This window comes from Meleagris gallopavo, chromosome 1 (assembly GCF_905368555.1).
Source record: "Meleagris gallopavo chromosome 1, MGAL_WU_HG_1.1, whole genome shotgun sequence".
Lineage (NCBI taxonomy): Eukaryota > Metazoa > Chordata > Aves > Galliformes > Phasianidae > Meleagris > Meleagris gallopavo.
In genome coordinates, this window is record NC_139404.1 from 34,877,992 (window position 1) to 34,892,714 (window position 14,723).

Sequence of the window (14,723 nt, forward strand, 5' to 3'; positions counted from 1 at the left end):
CAGGAAAGAGCACAGTTAAAAGTGTCATTCTTCATTTATAGTAGTGGCTTTATTATGAGAAATTATTATGAGAAATTGCTTACACGTGTGTGGGCACACAAACTGCTGGTCCAACAGAGCACCACTGGGAAACATTTGCAGCACAATCCCAAACTTGTTTTGGAACCTCTGGCAAGTTCTTTAAAGTGTGCAGCAAACACTTATGGTTACCATCTCCATAGGCTGTACAGTATTTCTTTGAAGTAAAGTATCATTGTAGAAAAGGGACAGTCAAATTAAAGTATAACATTTGATTGTCAAGGCACTATTTTACAAAATGAAATAAACATGATTATAAACCAAATTCGCAGCTTTACAAAAACATTCTCTTACATACAATCTTTGTTTCAGAAGCCGTATTTGTGCAGGAGGGTTTTGCCACGTCACGTAATTCCCGACTTCATTTGAAAATGGAAATTGTAACCATCACTAAAACCAACATATGTAGTGTTGGTTTTACTGCAGCTGACGAGCGTTCGAGCTCCTGGTACAGGGGGGTTCTGGGGCACGAAGCGGGTCTCGGTTTGACAGAGACCTCTGGGAATGAGAAGTCTTGTTTCAGAGCGCTGAAGTTAGCGGTGTTGTCTGGTACGTCCACTGTCTTCAGCATCGATTTAAATCCTGGTACCGTAGCCTGGGAACGAGCACAAAAGATTTCTTACTTGGTTTTAAACACAGAGTTCCACTCTGAAACTTGTTTACAGTTTCAGGGTATAGGAAAAATGTTCTAAGCGTAAGTTGAGGTAAACAAGAGGAAACAACAAAAGCTTGGAATGTTAACAGAACACTTTTTTTTCTCCCTACGGTTCCCATGGCTCTGCTAATTTTGCTTTATTTGGGTCAGTGCCTCCCAGTGGATGAACTGAACTGACCATATTGCTTCGTAACGATGTTCTGGGTTGGGGTGTTGCTGTTGATGGAGACTGCTTGCCTCTGGGGGTGAGTGAAGGACTGCTGCCATACTCCTTTTGCAGGCTGCAGTGAAGGGGACAGGAAGTCAAGTGCATGGAGGAGGCTCTCAGGTGATGTTCAAGCCCAGGAGGAATTTACTAGATTGATGTTTGAGTGGAGGGAAGTCCTCCTGGGACAGAGGAGGATTCTCATTGCAAACCAGCTGAGGGTTTTTTGCTGTTTGGATTTTTTTTTTGGCTCAAAGACCACGGGAGCACCACAGGCAGTACAGAAGAGGGAATCCTGCAGTCACACTGGAGGACAGATCCTGGGCTGGCACCTGCCAGAGACTGCGTTGTACAAATGCCCTCTAATGTCTCCGGACACCACCCTCAGGGGAACAGCTGTCACCAATGGCATTGTCAGCCTGCTGCTGCCTGGGGCTATGTGGATCCCAGCCTCTGCTTCCTCAGAGCTCTAACACTTCAGGCCAGCCCCAGCACAATTCAGCAACTCAGCTGGCTCCACCATCCAGTTGGTGGAGTGGTTATTTCTGGACATCCCAGGGACAGGAAATCTTACCACATCTAAACACCTTCTTACTGCTGACTCAAATTTTAAGATTATTTTAAAAGAAAAATCTGCCAGTGAGTCTTGACAACTCCTATATTTGACTCAAGCAAGTCCAGCTTACTCAAAACCCTCACTGTGCTCAAGGATTCAAAGCACAATTAGAATAACTCCAGCAGGCAGCACACTTACGTTGATCACGTACTTCCCAGGCAAAAGGAGAAGAAAGTACTCGCCGTGCTCATTTGTTCTGTAGGGGCAGATGTGAGGCCTCCCTTTGGCTTCCACAATTGCATTGGGAATAGGATTCCCGTTTTTATCAGTAACCTGACCTTTGACTCCTATGAAAGAGGAAGATGAAAGATAACAGTGTGTACATATGACAAGGCGCCCTCTTTGGCAAAGTCAGACTTTGCTGTTTGATGTACTTAAAGGCCACTTCAATGATTTCAAGTACATCTAATAATATCACCAGTACTTAAATCTTACTGGAGGGAACTAAAACAAATTCCTTTCTGTTGCCATTAGTAGCTTCCTCTGACTTTAGAAAACAGCGCTGTAATCATAGAATTGTTGAATGGCGTGGGTTGAAAAGGACCACAATGATGATCTAGTTTCAACCCCCTGTTATGTGCAGGGTCACCAACCACCAGACCAGGCTGCCCAGAGCCACATCCAGCCTGGCCTTGAATGCTCCAGGGATGGGGCATCCACAGCCTCCTTGGGCAACCTGTTCCAGTAATCTTTGCTTCTAAGTCTCATTTGCTGAAAGCACCGTACGTACTTGTTGGATGCACTCTCACAAACTACCCTAAAGTGAGCACTGTCAATAAGCAAAACAGTTGGACATTCATGGCAATGAAATGTGACATCAGCAACAGATTTATGGAAACCCTTTAACTCACTGCAAAATATCACCGATTCAATAAGCAGATTTTCTCTGTTTCAGCTGTGAAGTGCAGACCCAACTTAAAAAGGCCTTAAAAATACAAAATCCAAACAGCGAAGATCCTTGAAACAATGAGTGCCTGCATGTATGCATTTAGAGACCTTTGGACTGCCCCAGGGCAGCTCCCTGAAAGGCCCATCCCTTACTCCTGCCCAGGCACACATTCAACCCAAGCAGCACTGTAGGAGCGCCTGCTGCCCCACACCCAGCACAGCCATAAGCTGTCCTCTCATACCAGCCCTGGCCTTGCAGCGCTCATCATTCAGGTCTTTCCCTGAATGCAGGAGCTCCCAAGGTTTGTGCCATAGCCAAGAGCCCCACTACCGGCCCCAGCTGCTGAAACATTCCTACTCTGCCCGCCAGCCCGGCCTCAGCCTTATCTCCTGCTCCATTTGGTACCCACCTAGGTGTACTTGCTTTATATATTCAACCAGAGCAACTTTGTTGTCTCTCCAGAATTTCTCCAGCTGTTCTGCTGGAGGATATTTACAGCATGACAGTTCCAGTGTGATTTCAAAACACTGTCCCCAGACATAGTTGTAATCTTGCATTCCACCTTAAAAGGAAAATAAAGCAAAGTGTTCAACTGCAAAGAAGCACCAAAGGTCAAGCAAGATGAAAAAGGGGAGTGAAAAGTGTTGCTAATTGCATCACACCTGTAAGAAAATCAGCACATAAAACAGACAAATTATCCCTTAGTGCCACACCTGTATTTACTGCTTCCTCTGGAAAATTAGCTTAATAACTCCACAAATACTTACAGAGTTACTTGTTTTTTAAAGCATAGTGGTGTCTTGGAAATGATGACATTTAATGTTGAAGAAGGGTAGGTCTTTGACTCAAAAACTCGAGGCTTTTCAAGCTCTCCCAACCCAACGGAGATGGATCGATTCAGGGGTTGGCATTGAGTCTGCCTCTCTGATCTGAGCTGTCCCAGGAGCCCTTTAATATGCCAAAGTAACATTCAGGGCCAGAGTTCACAAGACCCATATTCTATTTGGCCATGTGTAAACAGAAATGAAAAAGATTTATTTCAGTAATCTTTTTTTTTTTTTTTTTTTAAGAGTAATATAAGTGCCAAACATTTGTTTTCTTTCTGAAAGGAGAAGAGAGGTTCTCAACTTGGTCCAGAGCAGCAGGCAATATATGTGTGCAATATATGCCCTGAGAAAGGATACAGATAAAGCCAGAGCAGAAACTGTCTCATTTCACTCTTGTCACTGCTGATGAGGAGTCTGCTAACCTGTGTTCTGCTCAGATAATTCCTGTTGGGGTTGGCTTACTCATTTCTCACTAGCTACTCCAATTGATCCTCGCAGTCATTGCCCTTATCATCAGGTAGCAGAAGCAAGAGGGAATCTGAGGTAGCTGAAAAAGTAGCATGGACATTCTTACCTTCCAGCTGGTACCAGGAGTATCCATTGGTAATGCCATCTGGGAAGGTCTGTCTGCTGTCACACCCAGTCCCTTTGTACATGCTGGCATGGTTGAAAGAATAGGTTTTTGCCAGGTGAACAAAAACATCATCATCTGGAGACCTGCTGTAACCATTTGATGTGCCAGTAACTGCAGAATGAGAACAGCCATTGTGTGATTCTCTTTACTGATAAAACATACGGCACCGTCTTATACACAGGATAAGAACTTCCCAGATAAGTCAAAGCATGCAGTGAATTTTAATATCCTATTTTGTCCTTGATGTTTACCAAAACTCACCCATCCCAACTTAAAAGTTGAAAAATACCTTGCAGAAAACCTTAAACATTTTGCTTTGGTAGAGCAAAAATTCCTAAAATGAATCAACTGTGGAAAAAAGGACTTGTTCCAGGCTTACCTGAGTTACCATTATCGAATGTGTAACTGGCAACCAGGGCACCCCCATGCAGGTTTGCTGAAAGAACAAATGTTTCATTTTTTATCCAGTTTATCACTGCTTGAGTCTCTGGCTGAATGATATTGTTGTTATTTTCAAAGGCATCGGGAAAATTTCTGTTCAGATCTTCTCCATTCTTATTGTACCTTAGGAAAGAGAGAAGGCACTCCTGTTACCATTTTGCCCATACACATCTCAACAGCACCAGCCCAAAACTTGAAAACTGGGGCACGCTGGTGCCTTCAGCGAGCAAGCAAGATGGCCATTGAAATTTATCTCCTCAAGCATTCAGAAAATAGACTTCAGTATGCTTTCTGTAAGCACTAGCCACCTGGATAACTCAGGATTCTTTCTACCTAGAGCACCGTTTCCCTTGCTCCTGATGTCAAAGGTCCAAGAGAACTACTAGCTCATGAGTTTGCTCTTTCTTCACATTCCAACTTCATTCCTTTGACGTTTCTTCCAATTCTCTCACTCTCTCCTCTTCTTCCCCTTCTTCTAGCCAGTTAAACTTTTCCTCTCCTTTTTGGTCACTGCAATTTATGTTAAAAAATGCAGAAGTAGTACAAGATCTAGGTTACATTTTCCCATGTGAGGTTTTTTATTTTCCATAGCATCTATTAAAGCAAACTATGTTTTTTGTAGTTTTCCCTCTTACTAAGTGGATCTGCATTCAATATGAACTGCAAACACGAAGAGGGGTTACATAGTTCTCCAACTGGAAAAGATCTCTGTGGGCGGACAATTTGTTTTTTGTAGTACTCTAAAGGTCTAAAGAGGTCATTGTGCTTCTATTCACAGCCTGGGTCTCCTGCCCAGAAGGTCAGGTCGTTATATCCTTCTGACTAATTTTCTCTGACCACACCACATACAAACATCTGCGTGACTCACTCTTCCAAAAACTGTCCTGTAACAGTGACTCTTCTGAACAGCAGAGGCCAAACTTAGCCCTAATACATCCACTGGGCTATTCTCTCCGCTCGGTGTGATTCAGACTCTTGGCTAACTCCAATTATTACCCCACACCCATTTCCCTTACCCACTCCCACCCACCTAAGCCACCCATACCTTCCTCGTGAGTAATAACAATCGGGCACCACTGTAGCTTCAAACCCATCGGGGTTCATCGTTGGCATGATGTGAATCCGGGTATTATTGAGTAGCCGGGTAATCGCTGGGTCACGTCCATAGCTGGTCACCAGGTGGTCTATCAAATGGAGCAGGATTTCTCTCCCAACAGTCTGTAAAAGAAGCATAAGTTTTCTTTTAAGTCTGCCGTAGAAAGAAGGAAAAAAATCAAAACATTCCAAACCCCACCACCTTGTACATAAATAGTTGGAGCTTTTCTATGGTTTCCAGTTTTAACTGGATTACATAGGCATGAAAGAGCCTTCTGGTCAACACTGTTTTGTTCCATGCTCCCGCTCCAATTACATTTAAGATAATTTAAAAGATTAAAGGAGTCACTAGAAGGTTTTCACAAGGATTTTAAACCTGGATCAACCAGAACTTTTTCTGTGATGAGAAACTGACTGTGTCAGCTACACTACTTAAATCCTGTATAGATAAGGCACAGCCTTATCAAAACCTAAAACTGCAGAGGCTGCCTGTTGGGGCCTGGAAACGCAGCACTGCATTATCTCAGAGGCTCTGCAGAGTCAGCTCTGTGCCAAAGCCCGAGGGTCTCTGGGTCCTGCACATGAGCACTGGTGCTGTGCATCACCACATGGCAGCAATAGCTGAGGGGGAAGGAAGGAGACTCCTTCCATCTATCAGAGTGCTACAGAGCCAGATTTTCTCCTTGTTCATCTCCTTTTCTGCGAAGTCAGCTTTAATACAGGCTCAAGAGAGGCTGACTCCCAGTACAGGGAATAGAGAGACGCCACAGACACTTTTGTTGTCCATTGTTACAAGGCATTTTATTGTCATAAACACTGGCACAGGGAAAATGGAATGGGTACATACAAATCCTTTGGCAAAGATGGAAGAGCCTTTTTGGTGCAACCTTTCAAAGGTCAGGTTTCAAAGGGCAGTGGCAGAAGGAAGCTAAATACCCATTTTTGTTCACATAAACTTTGGTAAGTCATGGAAACTGTTGGGACATCACCCCCTTTGGTCTGCTCTGGCAGATTTCAGAGAGTTAAGATCGATGTTGTTCTGTGCCAGCATCCACCAGCACGGCACGCTCGCTGCACCACGCTTTCCGGGAGCTCTTTCTATAGCAACATGACCCATGCCTCAAGGGAGCTGCAATGTTCCTGATCTCAAGCTGGAATGGGAACAAATCATGACTTGCAACTGGATGTGCTCCGTAGATGGTTTATCTCCACTCTTCTCCAGGAATTGAGTCTGGTAAATTACTGCAAGCTCTAATTCCAGGCTACAGAGTCTCAGTATCTTTTTAGAATGAGTCCTGCACCACTAAGACTGAAGTACCACAAATGATTCTTTCCCTCCTCCTAAACTGAGAAATGTGGTGTTACATTACTGAAGGAAACTGATCAACATCATCTTGCTTGCAAACCGGTACAAGGTAAGGTAAATAAATGAAGGTGAAATCAGAGGAAAAGAAACGTTGTCCACAGCTGTTTGCTGTACTAAGATCTTGTTCAGTTTTTACTTTAAGTGACAAATCCTGCTTCAGCTGTAGACATGAGTGGGAACACAGACACTATCCAGCAGGAGCTCTGCCTGCAAGAAGACAGGTTGGTACAGTTGCACCACTACTTAGGGTGGGACCAAACTGGGTCTCAGTTATTCAGCAGCTGACATTTATCCCAGGAGGAGGATGGAAGAGCAGCAGTTCCAAACTGCTCTGCTAAGCTGCAGCTTACACCACTAGAAGCATCACACTTAAAGATGACTGTCTCTGAGCCAGTACTTGAGCAATTCTGCAATCCTGCTTGTATAAGGAAAAATGACTTTTCTCACCCTGCCCTGAGTAGATTTGTTCCTAATTTGATTATTACCTGTCAGTTCCTGAAGGTCTTCTGCAGGCCCCATCCACTAATCTGCTGGGGGAAGCAGCACTAACAAATGCATTGACTGTTCCAGTAGCTAGTGGTTCTTTTTCTGGACTCTACAGCAAACGGACTTGGATGGAGGGATACAGATACCTAACTTCTCCTGTTCCTGGCAGCTTATAAATCAGCACATGGGAGCCAGACCACTCCACAGGTCTGCTAAATTTACTTTGCGAGGTGTAAGAAGGTATGCAACAGAACCTGTCTTGTAGAAGCAGCTCAGCTCCAGTGCTGGGTGATAGACATCTTGGGAAGCAGGCAGGGCAGGGGGGAAGAAAGGAGGGGAGAGATGTCAGCCAGAGCATGGCCCTGGGCATCAGAGATAAAGCAAGCACTCAGAGAAACAAGAACAGCCCTACCACACAGGGAGCTGAACTGCAGGCAAGACTGGGCTGCTCCGTGGAGGGAGTGGGAAAGAACACCTGGTCCTACAGTACGTCTCCTCAGTGTCTGGTAAGAAAAGTACTCTCAAGATTTAAAAAAAAAAAAAAAAAAAAGTAGAGAAGCAGAAAAAGAAAGGGAAAGATGCAGAAAGAGAAGGTGGCTGAAAAAGGATAACGTTCATAAATAATGGCAGTTCAGCATTGCTTAATAGATGATGTTAATGGTAGCTTAGAGTTAAGACCAGGCTTGTTTATACATAGAGCACTAAACAATCCTATTTTATAGGATCCCTTGCATAGGGCTACCACCTGCCACAGAGGGTACTCTGAGCTCTGTGTGTATTACCACTCCATTTTGGTAGAACAACAGAAGAGTATTGCTTTGGTCCAGAGTACCTCCAGAACTCCCAGTAGATTTCTTAACCAGGCACATGTGGAGGTGTTTGAAGGAAGGGGAAGGGAGTCTTAGTTTGAGAAAGTGTGGGTCCAATTTTGATCAAGCACTCAGAGAGCACTTAGTGCCCAGCTAACATTTACCCTGACTCTGGGAAGTTCAGCTGTACCTGTGGAACCAAGCAGGTTAAAAAAAAACAAAACAAACGTAAGGGCTTCAAATAAATCTCGATATGCTGGAGGCAGGCTGCTGACAGTAACATGAAGGACAGACACCTCAACATGCCTCTCATCTAATACACAGATGTGGGGAGCATAACAAAGATTTCATGCCTTTGGTTTTAACTGCATCATCTCAAGGGCAATGGGCTCTCATCCAGGTGTACTGTTTTGCCATAGCTCAGATGAGCCCTTTTTCCCACCTCTAGGGACAGTTTGGTGTTAAGATTCACTGCACTTTCAGCTGTCCAAGTTTCTTTGCGTGCCCCAGAGGGAGAGAGTCATCAGAAAAGGCTTTCAGTGATCCCCAGGAGAAGTCCTGAAGGCTGAGCCATATGTGTGCTGGACATAGATCTGCAGGGTGTGACAGCCCTTCCTGTAAACACACACCTTAAGCCTACTGACAGTCACTTCTGGCACGGCTGGATCATCGCCCAGCTCAGGTGCTGAAGCATTTAGAGAAGCCTGAGCTGCAGCTTGTTAAAAGATTAAGGTTAGCTGTGACTGTACCTGCGCCCTAACGCTTCACTCCATCACCTCTGGTTTTGAAACATTTTTATTACTCCATGGTACAGACCTAATGCCAGGGCACTATGGGTGGATAGACTCTGCCCATTTTTTAAAGATCAAAATTCTTTCCTTAACCATGGCCTGTTGGTTTTTTTTTTGTTGTTGTGGTTTTTTTTTTTTCAGTTGAACTATGTTGAAAGAGATCCAATCCATCAGGTAGGACCTGTTTTGGAACAGCACAGCCCTGCCACTCTCCTTGCTCCAGCCCCAACTCCCATACAGACTCACGTAAGGGAGCAACGTTACAGCAGAGAAACCAGCAGCCCTCAGGCTTATCGCTGAGATGCCACACATGTAAGACATTCTTTTTTAACACTTGTAGAGCATTAATTATTATGCACAGCTGTGACACACCCCATTGTGTTTGTCCTACTTTACTAGAATCCACCAGTCTTAAAGGCACCGTTCATGCAAACGCCATTTGGCAAACACCCATTTCTTTCTACACCAGTGATCACCATGGAAATACCACGTGTGTGGGGACTGCAGTTTGTTTTACAACTGAAGAAAGTAGCAGCACAACACCAGCCTGCTTTTGAACTAGCAGCTGGTGTGAGTTGTTTCTGCCTGGACAAATTCTGATCTGCACAGCTTTCACCTGGCTGAGACACGGGTCACTGCTTTTCCCATTCAGGAGGGTGAGAGTTGAGATCAGAAAGGTAACTGAGGGCAGGCAGCAGCCCTACCAGTGTTGAAAGAGATCTCAGCAGTGTCACACTTCCTTAAAGTGAGGTTAAAAAAATAGATCTGGTTGCTGGGAATCCTGAAATGCCTCGTGCCTCCAACCTTCTTTATATAGCATCTGCTGATACTGAAAGCAGGTAGAAAGTAGCTCCCTATATATTAAACATAAACACATACAGTATGTCTTGTAAAATACATAGAAATGACAGCAGAATATGTCCTGAGACTTCATTATAGCAGATTTTATAGTAAATGAATGCAACCTTTTGCCCAACCTTGTGATTAAAAAAAATGTCTTATCATATGGGGATATTTTGATAGCACAAATGCAGCTCCCATTCACTTTTGGAAATAAAGTCACAACCCTCTACAAAAGATTCACTATTTTTTTTTTTCACCTGTAGTTTTGAGAGCTCCAATTATCACAGTACAGCTACTCTAATCTGGAAACCCTTCTGTGGAGATGGTTATGTCCATAACAACATAGGATATGGCTGCATGAACTTAAATCATGAGGCATGCCAGTAATAGAAACACTCTTTCCTTCTATGTAGTCTAGTCCAGGCCCACCAGTATACAATGAAAATGAGACAAAATACTGTTGCACTAAGTTATTAGAAGGGGATGGTTTCAGAGAAGGATGATATGAGTACTATGACCCTGGAAAAGGGATGAGCTCTGTGATGACTGGTGCTACTGCTTGTTATAAGCGTGCTGCTCTAGCTACACATCTTTGTAATACACTACAGAAAACAAGCAGTGACACACAGATAGTTTACACTCTGTTTGGAATACACTTTCCCTTAGAGTTCTTCTAAATATAAATGGTTTAGAAAGAGCCTATTAATGAAATCCTGCAGCTTAGCTGTGCAGTCAGCAGTACTGCTGGTCAAAAGCTGCTCGCCTAAAAGCATCAGGGGATTTGGCATTGGTCAGTGTGACAAGGAATGAGTTTTTCCCCAAAGAGGAATGTGCAACTATATAAGTAGAACAGAAACTCTTTCAACGAGAGCACAGCCCTGGGACAGGAGAGAGCTGCTGCCTAATTCACAATGAGCTGCAACTAAAAAAAAAGAATAACCAAAAACACAGTAAGTCACATCACTGCTCCCTACAGAGAGGAACAGCTGAAAACCAAACCAGACAAACCTCTAATTTGTTTTGAGCTGTTTGAAGTCCCGAATCAGTGCTTTGATTCAAACACAGGGACTACCACTGTAATGAACAGGCCCCAGAGCAGCAGGCAACCTCCCTCATCTTTAGTGCAAACTTCATCGACATTTGGCAGGCCTATGGCTTTTGTGCAGCCTATTAGTGCCAGTTTGACTCAAGTCCAGCACAGTTCAAAGTGACAGAACGATCGCTAATCATCAGTTTTAGTTTGGCGTGGGCTAAATAAGTACTGCTAAAAATGATGTCCAACTTCATTCAAGCACGGAAACTATGGGAAAAGTCTCCTGTTGCACCTCCGGGGATGTAGGGCAAAAGTTCGCTCTGTTTGGCAATGGCTGTCACAAGACAAAGTCATTCAGCTTTGGCCAGCCATTTTTATGGTATATAAAAAAAAAAAAACCTTAACCTACTCTAAACGTAATCTCCCCAATTCTGAAAAAAGTGCTCTCTTCCTAGCATTATGTACTCTAATGGAGCTTCCCTCTTTGGTAGTCCCCCAGGTAACCCAGGTTTCCCTCCAGCAGCACATGAGAACAGCCTGCACACACACAGTTCAGGCTTCCCAATGCTTTTAGGAGAAGCCTACTGACTGAATCAAAGGTAAATGCTGTCTGTATTATTGTGACAGCTTAAAGGGGAGCATCAGCAATAGAAGAGAACTGAATTTCCTCGCTGTGTACCACTTATGGAAAGCATCACTGAAGCACAAAAGGAATTCAGAGATCAATGAGGCTGTAACCCTGCAATCTGAAGTTATGAAAGTCTGTGGAGCACAAGTCGGAGCTTGTCATACAGTTAATGAAAAACTTATCTGCTTAATCTATTATAGGGGAAGTTGAATCCTTCCCCAGTGACTAGTCCAGCAGAATCTTAGATTATGGGAATAAATATTCAAATTCTCCAATGCGGCTCTATATGAGGAATTCATTTCCTGCCATATGAAACACATTTATGGTTAGATAGAAAAAACAAACACCAACTGAGTATGATATCCACGCAGAAAGAAAGGCAAAGGTTGGGGGCCTGACAAGGAGGATCAGCCTTAATTCTGGAATCTTTCCTAGGTGCGTGGTTGGTCTGATGAACAAGCCAGAACGTAGCTCATTAGAGAGTCACATAATACAGCACCTAATGCTCCAGTGCTGTTAGCTCAAGGAACGACTCTTCTCAGACAAGCTTGTGAACAGCACTTAGATGTTTTCTTCATTCGTTATAAAGTTAACTTAAAAATCTAGATCCTAGATAGCAAGCCAGGTTGCCCGCTCTCTAGCAACACCTAACCATGTAAGCACGTAAACACTGAGCCTCTCCACAGCCAAAGTTTCTTATGCACATCTCTGTAGGTAGCAAGAGCAGCAGGAGTGCCCCATTGTGAATGCTTCAAAAGGAGTAGCAGCAGGAGTCTGCCCTTCTGTCCAGTTCCAGCAGATTTGAAGAGGCAGGCCATTCTGGACAAGATGGCATTCTCCCCTCCAACTCTTTTCCACCAAAGCTGGCTCATCTGTAGCCACAGTCTTGAAGCTTTCTCCAGCAGTCTGTAGGGACTGTCCCACACAGCTGCAATCCCTAAGCACCCTGCACTCCCCTGCTGACACACAACAGGTTTCACAAGCTGCAGACTGCAGTTTTGGGCATCCAGTACCATGTATCCATTTGAGGCTGTGAATCAGCTTCCTCCCACACAAGAGTTAAATCCCAAAGCAGTCAGACTCCCAGCAGCACTTTGAGCATGACCACTGTTAAACCAGGTGAAATTAGTCAAACTCAGGGAAAATTCTTGGCATGGAATGTCACAAGTGCCTCTAGGCATGCAAGTGCTCAGACACAGTATTGATAATAGAAATAGCTTGTGATCAGTAATACTTTACACTGGATACACATCCAAAACCAAGGAAAGTAGCTAAGTAAGGAATTCAGTCTAGCGTATAAAGAGAGTTTTTGCCACTTCTCTGTTGAATTCTTTATCGTTAAAATTAAAGTCTACATAGAAATATATGGCGTAGTTCAATTTTATCCAAAACATATCTAATAAGAACAGGGAAAGCTAAAGAATAAGGGAAATAGAAGGCAAGAAAAGATCAGAGAGAAGAGTGAAGCTTGAGGTTTATTTCACATTTACGTATTACACCTGGAAATCTCACAATCACCATTCTTCTTCTTTATCATTAATAAATGAGCATTCTTTCCAAGGCAAATTAAACCTGAAGTTGCTTTGCTTTTTATATTCACTTATATATAACATATAAGATGTTATCTTAGATAAATGTATTTATTCCTAGCTTAAGGTTAATAGAATTTGCCTTCCTAAAAACAATTTATTTTGTGGTTCACAAGAATTATTGGATGGATTTGAAGAGTTCCATCAGTCATACTTCATGCCCAGCTGGTAACAAGCAGACCATTACATCTGATTCATTGCCAGTAAAATTAAAGCCTTTGGGTTTACTCTTATGGAGAAGACAAAGCTCTATCTGTTTGATAAGTTCTGTTCTGCCGTAGCAAGGTAACATTTTTCTTGAAATTCTTTGAAGCTCTATCTTGACGAAGATCTAATATGTGTATACTTTGATAATACGCAGCGCACACCTGGGAGCAGTTCACCTTAAACTTCTAGTAAATATATTTGAGATAAGTGACATTGCAAAAGTTGAAACGTACCTCATCCCCATGCATATTAGCAACATACTTGAATTCTGGAATGCCAATCTTATGTTGGGTTGGAAACCTTCCCAGAACAAGAACCCACAGGTCTCTACCTTTAAGAGGGGAAGGGGAAAAGACAATTTTTTAAACAAAGTATAAAATGATACAAGACTAAAAGAACAAAAAAAGTACACAAGAGTTGATCATCAAGAAGACCAACAAGTTCCCATATTTCATAACTGCACAGACAATCCTATAATAGTGTCTTCAAGTAGATTTATTTATAGGAATACTTGTTAAATTAGTCATAGGAGCCACTGTTCTGTCTTCCAACTGAAAGCGTGCGGTGAATCCTGAAATGTCAAGAACATTTAAACAGTGGTAGAAAATAGACTTGGGGAAAAAAAATATATATATTTTTCTAATCAAATTTTACAGTGAAGATTGTCAATCAAATTAACCAAGCAAATGTATAGTATTTATATATGATACTTGTCACAAAGAACAAACTTTTTTCTTTTTTTCCCCCCTAATTAAAGACAAGGTAGAAAAGCTGAACACATACACGAATTACTGCTCAGGGAAAAAATAAAAAGGAGATGGCATGCACAGAAACACGTCCCAAAAATTCGCAATGTAAGAATTAGCAGCAACAGGAAGAGCATTAGTTAAGATCATCAAAGATGCACAGGAAGCTGAGCTTTATTTAAGTAATAAAATAAGTATATATTTTGGAATTGAAAATGAGAGAGGGCATTTTTGTTGTTGTTACTGTTAGTAGCGATATTGTGGCATTTCAGAGCTCTTCTACACAACTGTGCTTCCCACTATGCTGGTCTCTGAGGTGGGCCAGCTCTGCTTTCAGCAGATGGCAGCAAAGAAACGGATCAGTTCCTCGATGGCAGCGGTCACAGCCTATGGGCTGATGATGGCCAAACCTTCCATGCATATTGCCTGTCCCCAGCTCTCACACACTGCTCAGTGGGACCCACGAGCTACATGGGAGGAGTCCAGCTGTTATTATTTATCAGCAAGAATAGCTATACAGAGCATTACTTCCTACACTACTGTGGATCATCAAGTCTGTAGGAAACTCTGGAAGACAACAGTTTCCCACAGGTAGATCCCATAACCCTCGTGGTCCAACTGCAAGGAGGCAGTTACATGGCTAGAAAGAAAACAGGAGTGCTGCACCAATTGTAGTATCTTAGCAAACAGGAGACATGTTGAAGAGAACCAGAAGCACTACAAGATGTACTGAAATAACTGTGAGATGACTAAAACTGAAGTCAGTGGTTGCCAAGCTAAGCTCA

At 43.0% G+C, this 14,723-nt stretch overlaps 1 protein-coding gene across 2 annotated transcripts in view; it reads right to left on the reverse strand.

The window, feature by feature from the left end:
- Positions 1-27: 27 nt before the first annotated feature.
- CPM (carboxypeptidase M) overlaps positions 28-14,723 on the reverse strand; it is a 32,244-nt gene continuing 17,548 nt past the window's right edge. For both annotated transcript variants that reach the window (XM_085220954.1, XM_003202051.5), the window contains exons 3-9: positions 13,426-13,523; positions 5,391-5,563; positions 4,284-4,468; positions 3,845-4,015; positions 2,853-3,005; positions 1,693-1,841; positions 28-673 (exon numbers count right to left, since the gene is read on the reverse strand). In XM_085220954.1, coding sequence (XP_085077080.1) covers positions 440-673; positions 1,693-1,841; positions 2,853-3,005; positions 3,845-4,015; positions 4,284-4,468; positions 5,391-5,563; positions 13,426-13,440 — 1,080 coding nt within the window. In that variant the 5' untranslated portion in view covers positions 13,441-13,523 and the 3' untranslated portion in view covers positions 28-439. The remainder of the gene's footprint in view (positions 674-1,692; positions 1,842-2,852; positions 3,006-3,844; positions 4,016-4,283; positions 4,469-5,390; positions 5,564-13,425; positions 13,524-14,723) is intronic.